Source organism: Sapajus apella, unplaced genomic scaffold, assembly GCF_009761245.1.
Source record: "Sapajus apella isolate SASKATOON/1434 unplaced genomic scaffold, GSC_monkey_1.0 scaffold10, whole genome shotgun sequence".
NCBI lineage: Eukaryota > Metazoa > Chordata > Mammalia > Primates > Cebidae > Sapajus > Sapajus apella.
Genome location: NW_022436950.1, coordinates 7,337,302 through 7,359,399, shown reverse-complemented (window position 1 = coordinate 7,359,399; position 22,098 = coordinate 7,337,302). Strand labels below are relative to the sequence as shown.

The 22,098-nt window shown below is 37.3% G+C and overlaps 1 protein-coding gene across 6 annotated transcripts in view; it reads left to right on the top strand.

The window, feature by feature from the left end:
* The window catches only part of GIGYF2 (GRB10 interacting GYF protein 2), a 163,138-nt gene that overhangs the window by 90,885 nt on the left and 50,155 nt on the right, over positions 1-22,098 (top strand). For 4 of the 6 annotated variants that reach the window (XM_032277890.1, XM_032277893.1, XM_032277891.1 and 1 more), the window contains 6 exons: positions 2,605-2,822; positions 2,915-3,077; positions 3,166-3,354; positions 6,578-6,774; positions 7,949-8,108; positions 19,563-19,729. In XM_032277890.1, coding sequence (XP_032133781.1) covers positions 2,605-2,822; positions 2,915-3,077; positions 3,166-3,354; positions 6,578-6,774; positions 7,949-8,108; positions 19,563-19,729 — 1,094 coding nt within the window. The remainder of the gene's footprint in view (positions 1-2,604; positions 2,823-2,914; positions 3,078-3,165; positions 3,355-6,577; positions 6,775-7,948; positions 8,109-19,562; positions 19,730-22,098) is intronic. The other 2 variants (XM_032277894.1, XM_032277895.1) reach the window with 1 other exon arrangement.

Genomic DNA, 22,098 nt, shown 5'->3' with positions numbered 1-22,098 from the left:
TAATTTTCATAAGTCTGTGTCCTGGGCCAAATGTTATTCTTCTCTAAAAGACATCATGGGATTTTATGCTGAGCTTGTTCTGTAGGCAGAGGGTTTGTAGACTATGTACCCAACAAGCATTCAGTGAAGAATGGATAGGATCTGGGCTGAGAGAGAAAAGAAATTCCAGCTGGTGAAAAACAAACAAGGTGAATGTTTTGGAAGATGAACAGTGTTTTTTGAGCCCAAATGTCTGATGTTGATTCTATTAAAGGGAGTTTAACAAAGCACATCCCACCCAACATGTAAAATTTGGTGATATATTATCTTCTTATCTTTTCTAAATCTTTCTTTCCCCCTAATATTTGACTTTCATGTCATTTTTGTCATCAACCTGTGTATCTTCCAGAACTTTTAATCCATATATGCATATATTTTTTCCATCACACCTGTGGCTGAAATCCATATACTTTTAAGAGACGGCTTGGGGGATATAAAGATACGTGGATCTGAAAAAACACTGTAAATGCATTTTAAAGAAAGAATACCATTCACTTTTTAAACGCAGCATATTCGAAGTATAGTCTGATTATAGCAGTTTTTATACGTTAACTCTTAGCATTTGTTAGATTATGGTTATTCTTTTATTAAGATTTGAGTAAAACTTTAAATTATTTTAACTGCTATTATCTTTACGAAAATAGTATCCAACTTTAGTTCAGATGTAGGGTCTGTAAATCAGCGGTCAGCCTTAATAAGTATCTTACATGTCTTACTTGCTGCATTTAGTTTTGTGAGTAAAATTTGATGAACTACTGGTAAGATAACAACATTATGGGATATAAAATAGGGCTTCTGGCTGGATGTGTATGGAGGTGGGACCATTAAGGACAGGAAGGCATCCAGTCTGGGAGATGAACGGAAACATGAGCCGGCTACCTAGAAGGATAGATTCCTATCATGATGCATGTGTATAGACTGTTAGAAATGAAAGCAGTACGGAGGGCTCTGGAGTTCATTTGATCATGAAGACTCTTTTTGTATAATGGCTCTAGGTTTCCATTTAAGCAATCTGGGTATAAAATTCCTTAGTTCTCATAGGAAATAAATAGTGTTTTGTTGTTGTTATATCCATGGATGGGAATGTGGGCATAAGATTTTGTTTCCTGAGTGGCTTAGCAGATGCTGCCTGTATTTGGCATTGTAACATTTTGCCCTTTGTTTTCTAGTTTGATTTTTAGATTACTTGTTTTTTGCAAATTTTGTCTCAGTAGTAAAAACATTTAGCTCTGGCCACATTTCTTTTTTTTTTTTCTTCCTTTTTTTTTTTTTTTTTAAATCCCCCACAGAGAAAGCAATCAAGGATGGAAAATTCTAATAGGTTAAAGCCTGCTTTTCTTTTTAAGACTCTTTTAGACTCAGTTCTGACAGAATTTCCCTTTCTTTTTTTGGAAAAACACCTTAAGTGGGACCTTTTATTCTTAGGCAGTCTTTTTTCCTGTTGGAAAATGTAGATTTAGGAATGTCCCTAGGGTTATTATATGGAAATAAAAATTCCCTAGGAAGAATTAAGAGATGAGAAAGAAGGGAAAGGAGTAAGCGTGTTGTGGAACAAGCAGCAGAGGGTGCAGAATTGGGTTTTAGTTCTACTTTTCCATGTGTGAGTTACTTCTGCTGGCAGAGTTTTAGTTTCTTCTTAAACTATAAAATTAGGATGGTGGACTTTATAAAATCTCTGTGACAACTTTCAGCACTGTAATTTCATGAATTTTTTGGGGGGGGATCAGAATTACAAGTGGGAACTTGGCATTAATAAATAGGCATGATGAGTCTGATATTATGAATCGACACAAGGAGCTGATTTTATCCATAAAGAATGATATTTTCATGGGAAGAAAGAAAATGCTTTAAGATTGGGCAAAGGGAAGGCATAAACTTCAGTATGGAAAGCTGTCTAGTCCATTAAGTCTGGATGAAGAGTTGGTGGCTAATTAGTATTTTAATGAAGTACCTAGGACTTACTAAAAGTGCAAACTTGGGGCCGGGCATGGTGGCTCACGCCTGTAGTCCCAGCACTTTGGGAGGCCAAGGTGGACAGATCACCTAAGGTTGGGAGTTGGTGACCAGCTTGACCAACATGGAGAAACTCCGTCTCTACTAAAAATACAAAACATTAGCCAAGTGTGGTTGCACATGCCTGTAATTCCAGCTACTCGGGAGGCTGTGGCAGGAGAATCACTTGAACCTGGGAGGCGGAGGCTGCAGTGAGCCGAGATCAGGCCATTGCACTCCAGCCTGGGCAACAAGAGTAAAACTTCGTATGAAAAAAAAAAAAAGTGCATACTTGGAATACCAAGTGTCCTTTAAATGTGCTCCATTTTAAATTTATCTTTTAAAGCTTTAGAGTATGTTGCATAACTCAGTACTTAAGTACTGCTGTCATTTCATAATGGTATATATACTCTGAACCCTGAACTTGATTTAATTGCATAGTGTTATCTTTACTAGGTCAGTCCATTTGAGTTTGCAACCAGTTGTAGTTTTCTCCTTTATTTTCTACTTTTGATTTTCTTTTTCAAATACTGTCATAAAACTTTTCTAAGGTTTGTGTCCTCCTCATCTCAGATGGCCCTCGTTCTGCAGGCTGGCGGGAACACATGGAACGACGTCGAAGGTTCGAGTTTGACTTTCGAGATAGAGATGATGAGCGGGGTTACCGAAGGGTTCGCTCTGGCAGTGGGAGCATAGATGATGACAGGGATAGCTTGCCTGAATGGTGCTTAGAGGATGCTGAAGAAGAAATGGGCACATTTGATTCATCTGGAGCATTCCTCTCTCTAAAAGTAAGAAATGTATTTTAAATGTAATGACCAGCATTCACCTTATACCAAAGCCAAATCTGCTCTTCATCTTTGGTTTTATTCTGTTGATACAGAAAGTACAGAAAGAGCCTATTCCAGAAGAGCAGGAGATGGACTTCCGGCCTGTGGATGAAGGGGAGGAATGCTCTGACTCAGAGGGTAGCCATAATGAAGAGACCAAAGAACCCGATAAGACAAATAAGAAAGAAGGAGAGAAAACAGATAGAGTAGGAGTTGGTAAGCCCTCTTCTTGCCTTTTACTTTTTTTTTTTCATCATCAAACCAAAACTTTCCTAAGTTCATCTAAGAATACTTCATGTTCCAGAAGCTAGTGAGGAAACTCCCCAGACCTCATCATCATCTGCTAGACCAGGTACTCCTTCAGACCATCAGTCTCAGGAAGCATCACAGTTTGAGAGGAAAGATGAACCCCAAACTGAGCAAATGGAGAAAACTGAAGAGGAGACTCGGATGGAAAATAGTCTACCAGCCAAAGTGCCCAGCAGAGGGGATGGTATGTATTTGTGGGAACAGACAAGCTAAAATAGGATTGTGCTGAGGCCAGTGATCACTGATATGATAGGCTTCTGCTTCTAGAACTGCTTTAGGTGGGTGAATTATCGGAACAGATAATTTTACCAGTAAAGCCAGTCAAACGGTACTTCTCACATATGTGTCCATCTCAGAATTTACCAAAACAGAGTTAGAATCTGTAAGGGTAGAGCCCTGGAATCTCATGTCCTAAGGTGTTATGACATAGCCACCCTGTCCTTACTAGTGAACTGGATGTTAGATCCTCTGCATTGGTTTAATTCCCATATCAGACAGTTACCTTCCTTTCATGTGATGGTTAATTATGTGTCCAACTTACATTACCAGTTGACAAACAAAAATGCCATTGTTTGTCAAAAAGAAGCCAAGAGGAGAACATGTATGAATCTGTGGCAGAATAAGCTTAAAATAGATCTCTTTCAGTATTAAATTATTGCTTTAAGTTGCTCATATACCTTATTAGGCAATATTAATGCTCATTTCCATATTTCTTCTTGTACATATTTTAAAATGTCATTGTAATGCCTGGTGTTGAAGGGTTAACTGATTCTTTTACCATAAAAATTTATACCCTTTGATGGTATATGAGACACTGCATGATCTGGCATCTGCTTCCCTTTGTGCTGTTTCAATGCCAGTCTCTTTACCTCCCTCACCTTCTACTCACCAGCCTCAGAGGCTTTTAGGTCCTGAAATGTCCCCTGGCTTCTAGGGTTCATACCTTAGCACACCCTTTTCTCTGTTCTTGAAACTCTTCCACCCAAAGCCCCCAAGCTAGGGTAGGTGTCCTCTTCCTTTATTTCTTAAACAAGCAGCCTTATTTCTAACATAGCATTATAATATCATAAAGATGTTTATTATCTTGTTTTCCCAGTGGGCGAATATTTTGAGCACTCAAACCAAGAATTTTTCAGTTTTTTAAATTCTTAGAACAAAGCTGAATTTTTTTTTAAAGAGGTGGGATTAACTGGGTGCAGTGGCATGTGCCTGTAATCCCAGCTACTTAGGAGTTTGAGAACAGCGTGGACAACATAGTGAGACCCTGTCTCTAAAAGCAAAACAAACAACAACAAAAACAAAACAGGATCTCACTAGGTTGCTTATCCTGGGTCCAAACTCCTGGACTCAAGTGATTCTCCTGCCTTTAGCTTCCTGAGGAGCTCAGCAAGTATTTGAATCTGTACTCTACATAGCAGGCAATGTGAGACTGGTATATCTTTGAGACAGTTTGATTTGTAGTAGTTGTTTTTCAGTTATGATATGTCCCAGAACTACTTGTACATTCTTTTGAATGTACATGCTGAAGCCTTATTCCAGGAGATTCTTGGGTCAAGTCTAGACATGTATATTCTGAGAAAGTTTCATAGATGTGCACTAAAGGTCAAAACTCTAGATTTATAGTGTGTATGGGAGATAAAACATGCATATATCACTATTTCAGGACAAAAAGTAAGATAGGGGTTCATTGTTGGCAGACTCTTGGGATGCTTCAGGAAATAGGTGGTCTCTGAAGACATCTTGGAATAATAAGTAGAATTTGGAAGTAAGTGTAGCTAGATGAATTAGAAGAAGGCATTCCAGCACTAGGGAGCAGTGAAAGCTAGAGTGAAGAAGTGGGACTGATCCAGGCTTGGGCAGGAATCAGCTCTTGGTTTTATTTGATGAAATATGAAGTGTGAAAGGAGGATATTGGGAGACATAGTTAGAACATGGATTTGACAGCAGGTTGTGGACTATCTTTTGTTGTGATGACAGTTCGGCTTTACTGTGACCTCCTAGACTCCTGAGCAGTCATTATGTGGTAGGCAGTACACCTGTAAAGGTAAGTTGTGACAGATGAGATTTTAAAATAGAAATTGGCAAGACTTGGTCATTGACTGGATATCAGGGTAAAGAAGAGAGAAGAGCCAAAGATGACTGAAGTGCCTGAGAGGATTATGGTGCCATTCACATGAAAAGAGAGTGGAAGTTAAGGAGCACATTGGGGAAGGGAGAGAATAAATTCAGTTTTGAACACTGATTCTGAGGTGTTGATGAGAAGAAATTAAGTGGAGATGGCCAGAGAGCAGTTGTGAATGAGGGACTATAGCTAGATGAAAATAGTTTAGGGCTAGAGAGAGAATGAAAATTGCAGAGATTATATGCACTTATTAGGAGTAAGAGAAAAGTGAACTGAGAATAGAACTTAGAGAAACTCCCATTTTTAAAGGATAGAGGAAGAGGAACCAGAGAAAAATCCTCAGAGGTAAAAGTTGAGATAGGAGAGTAGAGTGCAGGGAAACTAAGGAAGGGGAATGTTTTAGCTTACAATTGAGTTGATAATGTTAGATGCTACTAAGAGATTGGATGAGGAGGACTAGGAAAAGTCATTTTCTTCGGCAACTTTATGTCACTGCTTATGTTTGAGAGAGGAGCTTTAATGGAGACGTGAGAGCAGAAGTCACCTTACAGCAGGCGTGGGTAAAGTGGATACAGCATGTATAGACTGTCCTTTGAAAAAGTGTGGCAAAGAATGAGTGAGTGAGAGGAGCAGGAATTTGGAGAAGCTATCTGTAGTTGAACAAACAAGATTTCAAAAAGGAAACTGCAATTATACTAATTACTTCCATCCTCCTTTTCCTTCTTAAGAGCCTACACATTGAGAGATTAGAAATAGGAACCAAGACAAAACCTCTTTTGTAATTTGTATTGGTATTGAGAAGAACATCCTGCACTGTACAGGTAGACTCCAAGTGCTTCTCATTATCCTACAACAATATATTGAATTATGTTAATCTTACTGAGCATAATCGTAGATATTTTCAGTAAAGGTTTTGATGAGATATACCATACCTTTGAGAAGATTTAGGGTGCATTGATAACTATCTTTTACAATTGGAGACATGTTACAAAAAAAGGATTAGATTGATTGTTTCTAAGAGGTCAGCCTATAATCGGGTGGATGCTCTAGTGACACAGGTAAGCCCTGGAGAAGCACCTTTTAGGTACCTTTTAACTCTTACCTTTTGTCATTAATTCTGTTGTTCTAGGAAAGAATATTGTCTCCATAGAAGTAGCTTCACTGTTCATGACAGGGTTCACATTTCCATTGGGCCCATTTAGCAGGCTGTGCAACTTGATAATGTAGTTAACCTTCATACAAGTCTCTATATTTCAAAGGATTTTCGTCTGATTTTCCCCCCTAGAAATGGTTGCTGATGTGCAGCAACCCCTGTCGCAGATTCCTTCAGACACAGCCTCTCCTCTTCTCATACTTCCACCACCTGTTCCCAATCCTAGTCCTACCCTCCGGCCAGTTGAAACATCAGTTGTAGGTGCTCCTGGAATGGGCAGTGTTTCCACAGAACCTGATGATGAAGAAGGTCTCAAACATTTGGAGCAGGTAAAAATCCTGTCATTCTTTTTTGTCTCTTCTTAAACTGCCATAAAAAGTGCAGGCCTTAGGTGAATATTCAAATACAAGAACTTTTGTCACTAGATTTTAAATACTGGAAAAATTGGCTATTTAGTGTTTATTTGTACAAGTAATTGTCTTTCAAATCATTTCATGCTTATAAGTTTCTGCTATGTGGTAGTCATTATGTCAGGTTATTTTTTGCTCTTAGGTTGCCCTTAGCTATTTACTTTTCTTTTTTCTTTTTGGACATTAATGGAATGCCACAAAAGGAGAATACAAGCAGCTGTGGATGATCACTGTGTCTTCTGTATTTATTGCTTCAAGTGTAACAGGGAAAATAGTTAAACTCTCAGAGCATTAACATCTTATTCATGTCTCTAAATTTCCCCAAGATTGTGTATACCATTTTTATATGTAAAGTAAGTGATAGCTTGCTTTTCTACAAAAGAATTTCGTTTCCCTTTGGGGTGGGATGGCTAGTGGCAGGAAATTCTGAAGAAAGGAAAAAGGGAGATAGTGTCTTAGTAAAACTTGTAAAAGATTTTATTTGTAATTGTATTAATTGAGCTTTTTGTTCTGTTAACATCCTTTTTACAGGTTTAGTTTATACCATTTAGAGTTGACCAACAGCTTATTAGTTTAAAAAGTACTCTTAGCCAGGCAAGGTGGTGCATGTCTGTAGTCGCAGCTAGTTGGGAGGCTGAGGTGGGAGGATCGCTTGAACCCAGGAGTTCAAGAACGGTCTGGGTAACGTAACGTAACATAACAACATAACATAACATAACATAACATAACATAACAAACATAAAACTTACCTCGTCTCTATTAAAAACAACAAACAAAAAAAGGTACTAGTGTTGATTTGAACCCTGGGCTATGATCTCTAGCAGTTTGTGTTTTAATCTTAGTTGATTTGATTAGTAATTTTGAGATCTTGAGCAAGACTTGGCATCTCTGAGCCTTAGTTTCCCCTCTGTAAAATGGGGATAGTACCTATTTCATGGCATTGTTGTGAGAATTAAAATGTTACCTACTATATTCTTCGCATAGTGACTTTCGTAGATCAAGTAGTCCAAAAAAAAGGCAGGCACTGTTATTATGTGTACAAGTACTAATTTAGGATCGTTTGTTTCCTTGATTTTTGTTTTTCTGTTATTAGCAAGCTGAGAAGATGGTGGCTTATCTCCAAGACAGTGCACTAGATGATGAGAGATTGGTATCAAAACTGCAAGAGCACAGAGCTAAAGGAGTGTCGATTCCATTGATGCATGAAGCAATGCAGAAGTGGTATTACAAAGATCCTCAGGGAGAAATTCAAGGCAAGTTGTTCCTTTTGCCTTTAAGTGCTGAAGTGTATGCCATTACCTACAGAATCTCTAAGAAGTTATTTGTTTAATTTGAATTATAGTAGAAAAAGAAGTCAGCAGGCTTTCTTCATGTGTACATGCACACACACAGACTAGAAATATTTCTGATTGCAGATATTTTTAGATTTTTTCCCCCGATTTTGGAATATTTGCATTGTATGTACCAGCTGAACATCCCAAATCTGAAAATCCAAATTCCATAATGCTCCATTGAATGTTTCCTTTGTGTGATGCTCAGATTTTAGAGCATTTTGGATTTCAGATTTTTGTATTAGGGATAGTCAGCCTATGTGAAAATAACTTGAATACAGCCTGGTATGATGGCTCATGCCTATAATCCCAGCACTTGGGGAGGTTGAGGCGGGCGGATCACCTGAGGTTAGGAGGTCGAGACCAGCCTAGTCAACATTCGAGACCAGCCTGGCCTACATAGTGAAATTCCATCTCTACTAAAAATGCAAAATTAGCTGGGCATGGTGGCAGGCACCTGCAGTCCCAGTTACTTGGGAGGGTGAGGCAGGAGAATGGCTTGAACCTAGGAGATGGAGGTTGTGGTGAGCTGAGATTGCACCACTGCACTCCAGCCTGGGCAACAGAGCGAGACTCCGTCTCAAAAAAAAAAAAAAAAATGTGAATACAAGGCAGAATGTGATGACAAATATGACAGGGGTATAAGCAAAATGTTTAAGACTCCTAGCTCTGGCATCTCAGTTGGTTAAGCAGGCAGGTAGCCTACTCACCTTTTCTGTGTTTCAGTTTCCCTGACCATGAAAATGTGATGGCGGCAGTAGTATTGGAGGACCTTGACTGTTTTTTTCTCCAAGTGGAGTTGATAAAAATGGTGGAGAACTACTAAAAATGTCGGAGAAAAGATAGTACTGTATTACAGCTGAATCCCTTAGAAGATTTGTGTGGTGTATAAGTTAGATTAGAATGGGTACAGAATGCTGTCTATAAAGGATATTTGTTGATTCTTCATTTCTGCTTTTGAAATCTGTCCTGTTACCCTGAAATTGGTTGGTCACTTCATATTAGTGTAATTTTAATGATAGCATTTTACTGTGTGCCCACCCTGTGAGCTCTCTCCAATGAATTAACTCTCCATCTATTCTCAATTCCCTTATCCTGCCTATTCTCCTTCACAGTATTTATTACTACCTGGCATTTTACTGTTTGTTTATTGTTTACCCTCCAGTAAGATAGGTGAGAGCAGGGCTTTGTGTGTATGTGTGATTGTTCTAATCAAATTATATTTTGGGATAATCGTAGCTATGTATGTAATTGTAAAGAATAATACAGAGAGATTCCATATACCCTTTATACAGTTTTCCCCAGTAGTAACCTCTTGTAAAACTATAGTACAGTAACACAACTGGGACATTCACATTTGTATGGTCAAGATTCAAAACATGGCTGGTTGTGGTGGCTCACGCCTATAATCCCAGCACTTTGGGAGCCTGGGGTTGCATTATGCTTGAGGCCAGGAGTTCAAGACCAGCCTGGCCAACATGGTGAAACCCCATTTCTACTCCAGATACAAAAATGAGCTGTGCGTGGTGGTGGGTGCCTGTAATCCTAGCTACTCGGGAGGCTGAGGCATGAGAATCTCTTGAACCAGGGAGGCGGAGGTTGTCATGAGCCAAGATTGTGCCACTGTACTTTAACCAGAGTGACAGAGTGAGACTGTGTCTCCAAAAAAAAAGATTCAGAACATTTCCTTCTCAACACAGATTCTTCAGATCGCTCTTCTCTAGCCACCTGAGCTTCCTTTCTACCCACACTCCTTTGTTAACCTCTAGCAATGACTAACCTCTGCAATGAGAAGTTAGTCTCCATCTCTATATTTTGTCATTGCAAGAATGGAATGGAGTCATACTTTTGGGGATCAGCTCTATTAACTCAGCATAATTCTCTGGAAATTAATCCAGGTTGTTGCATATATCAATGGTTTGTGTCTTTTTATTATTGAGTAGTAGTAGTGCATGATATGAATATTACCGAAGTTTGTTTAACCATTCACCCATTGAAGGACATCTTGGTTGTTTTGGGGCCATAATGAATATAGCTGCTATAAGCCTTTATGGACATGTTTTTGAGTGAATGTAGTAAGTGTTCATACCTCAGGACTAAATGCCCAGGACTGCAGTTGCTGAATTGTATAGTAGTTACATGCTTAGTTTTTAAAGCAACTGCCAAACTGTTTTCCACAGTGGCTGTACCATTTTATATGCCCACCAGCAATGTCTGAGCGATCCAGTTTCTCCACATCCTTATCAGCATTTGATGTGGTTGCTATTTTTCTATTTTAACCATTCTGACAGGTGCGTAGTGCTATCTCATTGGGGTTTTAAATTTACATTACATTTCCCTAATGGCTAATGATGTTGAACATCTCTGCATGTTATTACTGGCCATTTATTTGTCCTCTTCATTCAAGTTTTCCTTCATATTTCATGTCTTTTATATTCTTGTCCTAATTGGATTGTTTGCTTATTTTACTGTTTTTTTTTTTCATTTTTAATATTGTATTAAAATAACAAAATTTACCGTCTTAGCCATTTTTAAATATACAGTTCAGTGGTATTAAATACATTTATAATGTTGTGCAACCATCATCCATCTCCATAACTCTTTCATCTTCCCGAATTGAAACTGTACACATTAAACAATAATTCCTCATTTCCTCCAGTTCCTGGCGATTACCATTATACTATCCGTTTCTATGAATTTTGTTATTCCAAGTACCTCATATAAGTGGAATCATACAGGCCGGGTGTGGTGGCTCATGCCTGTAATCCAAGCACTTTGGAGGCCAAGGCGGGCGGATCACCTGAGGTTGGGAGTTCAAGACCAGCCTAACATGGTGAAACCCCGTCTTAAAAAAAAAAAAAAAATAGGTGGAATCATACAGTATTTGTCTTTTAGCTGCCTTATTTCACTTAGCATAATGCCCTCAAGGTTCATTTGTGTTGTGGCATGTGTCAAAATCTCCTTCCTTTTTAAGACTGAATAGTATTCCCCTGTAGGGGTGTAACACATTTTGCTTATCTATTTTATCTATTGATGGACTCTTGAATTGTTTTCATGTTTTAGTTATTGTGAATAACGTTGCTATGGGCCAGGTGCGGTGGTTCATGCCTGTAATTCTGACCCTTTGGGAGACTGAGATGGGAGCATTGCTTGAGCCCAGGAGTTTGAGAGCAGCATGGGAAACATGGAGAGATCTTGTCTCTGTAAAAAAATATTTTTTAATTAACTGGGTTTGTGGTGGTGTGTGCTGTAGTTTCAGCTACTCAGGAGACTGAGGCAGGAGGATCATTTGAGCCCGAGAGTTGGAGGCTGCAGTGAGCTGTGATAGCGCTACTGCACTCCAACTTGGGTGACAGAGCAAGACCCTGTCTTTAAAATAATAATAATTATACTGCTTTGAACATGAAGGTACACGTATTTCTTTGAGACACTGTTTTCAATCATTTTGGTTATATGCCAAGAAGCAGAATTGCTTCATCATATGGTAGTTATATTTTTAATTTTTTGAGGGGCTACCGTACTATTTTCCACAGTGACAGTACCATTTTACATTCCCCCAAACAGTCCAGAAGGGTTTTAATTTCACGACATTCTCACCAACACTTTTTTAATAGTAGCCATCCTAATGGGTGTGAGGTGGGATCTCATTGTAGTTTTCGTTTGCAATAATGATAAGGAATGTTAAGCATCTTTTTATGTGCTCATTAGCCATTTGTATAACTTATTTGGTGAAATGTCTATTCAAGTCCTTTGCCCATTTTTTTTTAAATTGGATTGTTAATTTTTTTATTGCTGAGTTTTAGTTCTGTATATATTCTGAATGCTAATCCCTTATCAGATACATGATTTACAAATATTTTCTCCCAGTCTTTGGGTTGCCTTTTTACGCTGCTGATAATGTCTTGTCATGCACTTTTTTTTTTTTTTTTTAAGATTTTTAAGAAGACTTTTTTAAAAGAAGTCCAATTTGTCTATTTTTGCTTTGTTGCATGTGCCTTTGGTGTCATGTCCTGGAGATCATTATCATATCCAGTGTTGTATAAAGCATTTGTCCTGTGTTTTCTTCTGGGAGTTCTACCATTTTAGGTCTTGCAGTTAGATCTTTGATTCATTTTGAGCTTTTGACTATGTATGTTAGGTAAGAATCCAGTTTTATTCTTTGTATGTGGATGTCCAATTTTCCAAGTACCATTTGTTAAAAAGACTGTCCTTTTCTCATTGAATAATCTTGGCATCCTTTTCAAGATATTTGACCATATACTCAGGATCATTTTTGGGCCCTGTTCTGTTTTATTGGTCTATGTGTCTTTCTTTATATTGGCATTACACTGTTTTGATTACTGTATCTTTGTAGTAAATTTTGAAATCAGGAAATGTGAGTCCTCCAGCTTTGTTTTTCTTAAATTTTCTTACTTTCTTTCTTTCTTTCTTTTTTTTTTTGACAGTGTCTTGCTCTGCTGCCCAGGCTAGGGTGCAGTGGTATGATAATGGCTCACTGTAGCCTTGAATTCCTGGGCTCAAGTGATCCCCACCTCAGCGTCCTTAGTACAGGCACACACCTCCCCAAGCTAATTATTTTTCTTTGTTAGAGATAGTCTTAGCTGCATGTGCTGGCTCGTGGCTGGAATCCCATTACTTTCGGAGTCTGAGGCTGGAGGACTGCTTGAATCTAGGAGTTTGAGATCAGCCCGGGCAACATAGTGAGACCCCGTCTCTTGCTTTCTTTTTGAAAGAGAGAGTTACTCTGTCACCCAGGCTGGAGTGCAGTAAAGCAGTCTTGGCTCACTGCAACCTCCCCCTTCTGCTTTCAAATGATTCTCTTGCCTCAGCCACCCAAGTAGCTGGGATTACAGGCATGAGCCATTGCGCCCAGTCAAGAGATCCCACCCCATATTTAAAAAGAAAAACAGAGACAGAATTCTTGCTATGTTGACCAGGCTGATTTTGAATTTTTGGCTATAAGTGGTACTCCCTGCCTTTCGTCTGCCACTTCGGCCTCCCAAAGGGGGATTACAGGTGTGAGTCACTGTGCCTGGCCAAAAAAATTTTTTAATTACATTTTTAAATTGTCATATAAGGGGCTGGGTGTGGTGGCTCACTCCTGTAATCTCAGCACTTTGGGAGGCTGAGGCTAGAGGATCATTTGAGTCCAGAAGTTTGAGACCAGCTTGGGCAACATGGTGAGATCCTGTCTTTACAAATAATCAAAAAATTAATCAGGCATTGTTATGCACACTTGTAGTCCTAGCTACTTGAGAAGCTGAGGCAAGAGAATTGCTAAAGCCTAGGAAATTGAGGCTGCAGTGAGCTGTGATTGCACCACAGCACTAAGTTTGAGTAACAGAGACCCTATCTTAAAAAAAAAAAAAGACATGTACATTATATATTTGCTGTGTATGACATGTTTTTAAATATGCATACATATTATGCATGGCTAAGTCAAGTTAATTAACGTGTATACTAATCATATTTTTGTAGTGATAACAAAAATCTACTTGGCAGTGTTTTTTAAGAATACAATACATTGTATTAGCTATAGCCATTGTTGCATGATAGATCTCTTGTTCTTTTTTGAGAAAGAAACATTGTTTTGGCTATTTGAGGTCTTTTGAGACTTCATATGTATTTTAGAATGGATTTTTCTGTTTCTGCAACAAGCATCATTGGGATTTTAATAGGGATTACATTTAATCTGTAGATTACTTTGGGTAGTACTGACCTTGTAACAATATTAAGTTTTCCAAACCAAGAACATAGTTGTGTTTCCATTTATTTTGGTCTTTAATTTCTTTTAGCAATGTTTTGTAGCTTTACTTGTACAAGACTTTCACATCCTTAAAGTTATTCTTTTTGATGTTATTGTAAGTGGAATTTTTTCTACTTTTCAGATTGTTCATTGTCAGTGTATAGAAATAGAACTGATTTTTGTATGTTGACTTTGTGTCCTGCCACTTTGCTGAATTTATTTTTTACTTCTAACCCATTTTTAGAAAAATCGAATATAGAATTTTCTACATAAAAGATTATATCATCTGTGAACAGACTTGTTCCTAATGCTATTTTGTTTTGTTTTGTTTTTTTTCCTTGCCCAGTTGCTCTGGCTAGAACTTTTAGGACTATCTTGAATAGAGAAGTGGTGAAAGTGGGCATCCTTCCCTTGCTTCTGATGTTAGAGGAAAAGCTTTCAGTCTTTCACTATTGAATATGACGTTCACCGTGGGATTTTATTATATTTAGTTTGTTGACCCTTATGAGTTAAGATGACCATCTTTTTTTTCCCCTTACTTTGTTAATATGGTATATTACATGGATCAATTTTCATATATTGATGTCTTGAACCATCCTTGCATTCTAGCAATAAATAAGTCTCACTGGGATTATGGTAATAATCTTTTTAATATATTTCTGAATTTGCTTTGCTAGTATTTTGTTAAAGATTTTTGCATCAGTGTTCATAAAGGATATTGGTCTATATTTTTCTTTAGAGCCTTTGTCTGACTTTGATATCAGGGTAATTTTGGCTTCATAGAATTAGTTAGGAATTATAGGCAGTCTTTCTTCCTTTTCAGGTTTTGGGAAGAGTTTGAGAAGGGTTATGATTAGTTTTTCCTTAAATGTTTGGTACATTTTCACCAGAGAAGCTCCAGGGCAGGGCTTTTCTTTGTCCAGAGATTTTTGATTACTGATTCTAGATACTAGTCCTTTGATGAATAAGTGGTCTGCAAATATTTTTTGTCTGCCTTTATCTTCTCATTTCATTCTTTTATTAGAGTTTTTCACAGAGCAAAAAGTTGTAAATTTTGATGAATCCAATAGATAAATGTTTTTTCTTTTATAGGTTGTTCTTTTTTGTGTTAAGTTTTAAGAACACTGCCTAGCTTTAGATTCCAACAGGTTTTTTTGGAAAAATTTTAAAGTTTTATATTTTACATTTAAGTTCATGGTCCATTTTAAATTAATTTTTATATAAGCCAGTTGTTTTTTGTTGTTGTTTTCTAAGTAGATGTCCATCTGCTTCAAGACCAAGAATGTCTTTTCTCTCTTGTTTTCTTTCACCTTTGTCAAAATTTAGTTAAGCATGTTTGTATGGGTCTATTTCTTTGTGCGTCTGTTTCTATTTCTGCTTCTTAATTCTGTCCCATAGATCACTGTCTCTTCCCTCATCAGTACTGTACAGCCTTGATTACTGTAGCTATATAATAAGTCTTGCAGTTGGGTAGACTGATTCTTCCCAGTTTAATTACAATTTTTTTTTAGCTTTGTAGTTCCTTTGCCTTTCCACAAAATTTTTTAGGACAATCTTGTCTATATTTACTAAAAATCTTTTTGAGATTCTGATAGGAATTATGTTAAACCTCTGTATCAATTTGAGGATAATTGATGTCTTTACCATGTTAGTTTGTTAGTTCATGAACTTGGTATGTCTGTCTCTGTCTTTATTTTTATTTTTAATTTTTTTACCACTACTGTACATGTGTAAAGAACCGTGTCTCTGTCTTTAGATCTTTGATTTCTTTCATCAGTGTTGCTTTGTTTTCAGCATTCTGTACATGTAGATTTACACCTGAGCATCTCCATTGTTTTTTTTCAGTGATAGTAAATGTTTGAGCTCATTTATTAGCTTAAGGAGTTCCTTTTGTTTTCTGTTCTTTTGGTAGTTTCCTCGAGATTTTACATAGACAGTCATATTCATCCATAAATAGGGGTAGCTTTATATCTTCATTTTAAATCTGTATGCATTTTATTTGTTCTTGCTGCCTTATTGTGCATTTCATCACTATATTGAGTGAGAGTGATGAGAGCAGACATCCTTCCTTTGTTTTCCTGTGTTCTTCTCTTAAAGGGAATACATTTAGTCTATAATAATTAAATGTAATGTTAACTGTAAGGTTTTTATAGATGTTCTTTATCAAGTTGAGGAAGTACCCATTCATTCCTGTTTTCTGAGAGTTTTTATTGTGACTAGATGTTGGATTTTGTCAGATGCTTTATCTGCATCTGTTGATATGATCATGTGATTTTTCTTTAGCCATTTCATATGGTGTTTCATTGATTGAAACATTCAGCCATTTCACTGCTGTTCGAATATTGAATTAGCTTTGTATCCTTGAAATATTAACAACTTGGTCATGATACAAAATCTTTTGTAGATATTGCTGAATTATATTTGCCAATACTTTGGTAAAGATTTTTGTATCTAAATTGATGAGGGATGTTGTTTTATAATTTTCCTTTTTGTACTTTTTTTGTGTAGTTTTAGTATCCGGGTAATATTAGCTTCATAAAATGAATGGGGAAGTATGCCTTCCCCTTTTATTTTCTGAAAGACGTTTTTTGAAATTGGTGTTAATTCTTCTTTAAATGTTTGGTGATGTTCTCCATTGAACCCACCTGAGCCTTCTTTTTTGGAAATTTAAAAATTATATTTTCTGTTTCCTTAATAGTTATAATGTTATTTAAATGATCTATTTTATGTGAGTTGTGATAGTTTGTGTTTTTAAATGAATTGGTCTGTTTTGTCTAAGATATCAAATTTATGTATGTAGAGTTGCTGCAGTATTTTATTATCCTTTTAATGTCTATAGGTTCTGTATTGTTATTTCATTTCTGATGTTGGAAATGCGTGTATTTCTCTTTTTCTCTTGTCAGTCTTGCTAGAGGTTTCTCAGTTATACTGAAATTTTTAAAAAACCAGCTCTTTATTTCAGTGCGTTTTCTCTGTTGCCCAGAAATAAAGAGCTGTTGTTCTTATTTTCAGTTTTATTGATTTCTATTCATTCTTTCCTTCTGATCACTTGGGTTTATTTTGTTCTTTGTTTTTATTGTTTGGTTTTGTTTTGTTTTAGACATCGTCTTACTCTGTCACCCAGGCTGGAGTACAGGCTCACTGCAACCTTTGCTTTCCAGGTTCAAGTGGTTCTTGTGCTTCCGCCTCCCAAGTAGCTGGGATTATGGGCACGTGCTACCACACCCAGCTAATTTTTGTATTTTTAGTAGAGACGAGGTTTCTTCACCTTGCACAGACTGGTCTTGAGCTCAGGTGATCCACCTTGGCCTCCCACAGTGCTGAGATTACAGGCATGAGCTACCACACCCGGCCTTAATTTGTTCCTTTTCTAGATTTATGAAGTGGGAGCTTAGATTATCGATTTGGAACTTTTTCTTTTCTAATGGAGGCATTTAATACCATAAATTTATCTCTCAGCACTTCTCTAGTTGTATCTTACAAAATTAGATATGTGTATTTTCATTTTCTTTCTTTTTGGGACGGAGTCTCACTCTGTTGCCCAGGCTGGAGTGCAATGGCACAATCTCGGCTCACTGCAACCACTGCCTTCCAGGTTCAAGCAATTCTCCTGTCTTAGCCTCCCAAGTAGCTGGGACCACAGGCCTGTGCCACCATGCTCAGCTAATTTTTATGCCTTTGACAAAGATGAGGTTACACCATGCTGGACAAGCTGGTCTCAAACTCCTGACCTCAGGTGATCCACCTCAGCCTCCTAAAGTGCTGGGATTAGAAGTGTGAACTGCTGTGCCTGGCCCGTATTTTTATTTTCATTCAGTTCTATGTACTTTAATTTCCCTTGAGACTTCCTCTTTTTATTTTGAAGTATATTTTTGGGTTTCTAAGTGTTTGGAAGATTTCCTGTTATTTTTCTTTTATTGATTTCTAGCTTGATTCTTGGTGGTCAGAGAACATATGTGATTTTTTTTTTTTTTTAATTTCCATAGGTTTTTGGAGAACAGGTGATAATTTGGTTACATGAATAAGTTATTTAGTGGTGATTTGTGAGATTTTGGAGCACCTGTTACCTGAGCAGTATACACTGAATATGATAGCAGTTTTAAAAAATCTTTTGATGTTTGTTTTATTGCCCAAAATATGGTTTATTACTGCTGTATGTTCTGTGGGTAGTTGAAAAGAATTTGTATTTTTCTATATCTGGAATGTTCTGTAAATGTTAGTGCATGTCTATTGGTTGATGGTGTTGTTGAATTCTTATGTAATCTTACAGATTTTCTGCTAGTTGTTCTATCAGTTATTGAGGGGGGTGGTCACATCTTCGACCTGCAGATTTGTCTGTTTCTTTTTTGTTGTTGTTCTATCAGATCCTGCTTTGTGTATTTTGGAGCTTTGTTGTTTGGCACTTAAATATTACGATTGCTGTATCTTCTAGGTGTATCGACCCTTTATTATTACATCTCTTTGATGATTTTCTTTGCTCTGAAGTCAAGTTTATCAAACACAAATATTAAGCTGTATATAGCTCTACTTGTGTTTGATAAACATGACTTCAGAGCAAAGAAAATTATCAGTTAAGTTTAAATTAACTGAATAAACTATCAGCTAATATTAAAAATATCAGTTAATAAACAGTATCAAGTTAATATTTGCATGATATATCTTTTTCTGACCTCAGTCTGCCTACTTTGTTACATTTTGAGTGACTTTCTTGTAGCTAGCATATAATTAGGTCATGTTTCTTGTTGCTGGCTTCTTCATCTCCAAATCTGGGATGTATGCGATAAAAAGAAAAACCAGGGAATTCACAATCATGTCATCACTGAGACCCCTACTCAGCCTACCTTCTTCTCACCACCTTTAAGTGTTGTTTTCTATATTAATACAATGTCCAGCGTTTCTAGTTGTACTTAGCAGGAGGAATATGGAAAAGTACATCTACTTCACCTTCCTGAGGTGGAAGTTCCAGGGTTTCACTTTATTTATTGCCATATCCCTGCTGTCTATGTCAGATATCATCAATGTTCAGTAAATATCTGTTGAATGAATTAATGATTTGTTGATCAGAGTGAATTTGTATATTAATTTTATGTATGTTAAATACTTGATTGTTTCTTACTGTAAAACATTTAGAGAATATTAGTTTTTTCCCCCACCAAGATCAGATTTAGTCTTATCTGAGTGCATTATAATTTTTCTTAATTTAATTGATGGTTGTTTACATTTTGCCCCACTTTCACTAATCTGTGGCAGAAAATGAAAATTAGAGAATGTTTTCAGCCCTGCATGTTTGTGTTCTCTATGCCTAAGTGATACAAAGTCCAGTAAATACTTAACTCCAATTGTATCATACTTTCCTGACAAGTGAATTGTAGAGATTGAGATAGAGACAGTTATGCTCCTTATAATAATTGAAGTACTGCTGATAATTTGGGATGTATTAACACAGGCTTTGTTTTAAAATTGTTTTATTGGTTAGAAGTCTGTTAGCTACCTTTAGAGGTGAATTAAATTAGATAGTATACAACATTTTGACAGATGCCACCTGGATGAGGATCAGGTGCAGGAAATATTTGTTTCTCTTTGAGCCTGAGAGATTTCTTATTGTCCTGTTTAATTGGTGCTATTTATAGGTCCCTTCAATAATCAGGAGATGGCAGAATGGTTTCAGGCGGGCTATTTTACTATGTCTTTATTGGTGAAGAGAGCATGTGATGAAAGCTTCCAACCTCTTGGCGATATCATGAAAATGTGGGGAAGGGTTCCCTTTTCTCCAGGTCCAGCTCCACCTCCCCATATGGTAAGTACCTTCTACCTCACCTGGAATGCATGTTAGACACAGACGCGCTTGATTCTCTTTGAAAACACAACCCAAATATATCATCTAATGAAGGAATTGTAGTTCTTTGAAATTAATGGAAATGGAAAGAGGAAGTCTGAATGGAAGACTGAATTCTTAACTATAATGATCTTTTCAAAACCCAAATAACCTGCGCCCATCCTCTTCACACCCAACCTCCTCCCCAACAGTGAAATGGAATCCTTCAGTAGCATTCCAGCAGAAGTAGAATGAAGACCAGCATCTTTATCTTGGCCTGCCTACCAGGTCCTGCAGTGCCTGGCACTTTATCTTTCTAAGCTCATTTCAGTGATTTTACCTTTATCTGCTAGGCTTCAACACAGTTGACCTTTTTGACTTTCTTACTACCTCCACTTAGAATAAACATTCTTCTGTGTTCTACTTCGTTTTCCTCTTGCCTTCTCACTCATAAAGTTTCTAAATTTGAGGTTTGCTTTAAAACAAATGTTACCAGTGCTTCAAAATATTTTGAGGACTTAAAAAAATTAGTTACTGGTATTTTAATTAAAAAATGGAACCAGGCACATTGGCTCACTTCTGTAATCCCAGTGTGGGAGAGATTTGGGAAGCCAGAGTTAGAAGATTGCTTGAGCCCAGGAGTTTCAGACCACCCTGAGCAATGAAGTAAAACCCTGTCTGTACAAATAGTAGCAGTAGTAATAATAATAAGTAAATAAACTAGCCAGGGGTGGTGGCAAGCAGTGGCAGAGGTGGGATGATCACTTGAGCCTAGCAAATTGAGGCTGCAGTGGGCTATGACTGCACCATTGCACTGCAGTTTGGGCAACAGAGTGAGACTCTATCTCAAAAATAATAATAAAAGGAACCGTAATGCTGGTGGTCTCCCTAGGGCTCTGACACTGGGGTACTATTGGCAGAGACACCCTTCTTCCTTTTGCAGCTGCCCGTGGCCTCTCCCAGTGGTGTTCCTTTTGGAGGTCTCTCACCTGAACCTCACTTTTTTTTCTCCGCGTTGGACTGTCTGGTAGTGGGCTATAATTAAAAGTTACCATAAACCTTTTTTTTTTTTTTCCAAAGAGATGGGGTCTCACCATGTCGCCCAGGCCAGTCTTGAACTCCTGGGCTCAGGCAGTCCTCCCATCTTGGCCTTCCAAAGTGCTGGATTACAGGCATGAGCCACTGTACCCAGCCCATAAATCTTTAGTGTGAACACCACATCTCTACAGTAAAATCACCATTGACTTATTCATCAATTGTATATTGAGGGCCTGTGCCAGGCCTCATGGTAGGTTCTTATGAGATGAAGATGAGCAACACCTAGCCCCTGTAGTTGGGGGAGTCTGTAGGTGAGGAAAGTGGCTTTTTTTCCATTTTCTTTCTTTTAAATGTTGGTTTTAACCCAGTAACTGATTTTATAGTTCACTAATATGTTGAGACCTTTAGTTTGTAGAGAGCAGTGGTCTAGAATGGAAGATTCCTGGGTGAGAGAAATTATTTCTCACACCATCCTAGTTGTTTTACGTCACAAGAAAAATTATACCGTGTATTGCGGCATATAAAGTTAACTTATATGTTAAATTTAAGCCTTATTTCCCTTTTCTGAAATTAAGATTGGTTTTGGTCTTGCACATCTCAGAGGCTAAAAGCTTATCTGTTGGATCTTGGCATGCTTGCAGTAGTCCAGTTTCCAGTTAGAAGGGCTGAGACTCAGTCATACCTGCATAGGAGGGAAACTGTGGAAAGCCCTCCTTCCTGTCAGTTATTGTCTTTTCCCTAAATATTGTTGATGAGAAGAGAGCTCCCCTTCATAATGAATGTATACCTTGAAACCTGGTTTTTCATGTAGACATTTTAGATGAACCTAAAGTAATAGCTTTCCTCCAATATTGAATAAGCAAGAAAAATGTCTCTGAATTTCAGGTAATCTCTACCCCAAGAAATTGTATATCAGATGTCATATTTCAAACTATAATCAATATATGATAAAGGCATAAACTCATGATTTACCTGTTTAGTCTGTCATACTTACACTTTTACATCTGTTATGTTATACTTCACGTTTCTTTCTCCTAATTTTAACTTTTCGTAATTAAAATTCCAGTCCTGTTATTTCACATATAAGTCAAAAAATTGGTTTTATTTTACCACAGCTTATTTTTTCTAACTCATGATGTATTAATAGTGATGGAAACACTTTATTTGGGGGGAGAGTTAGAGTTTTCAAGTTCTTTTTATTCTTAACATCTTTAAGAGATATACTGGCTCGCTCCATTCCTTAAGTACCATTATAAAATTCTACTATAACATTTCCTTTGACCTTTGGATAATTTTGCATTTTTCTGTATTAT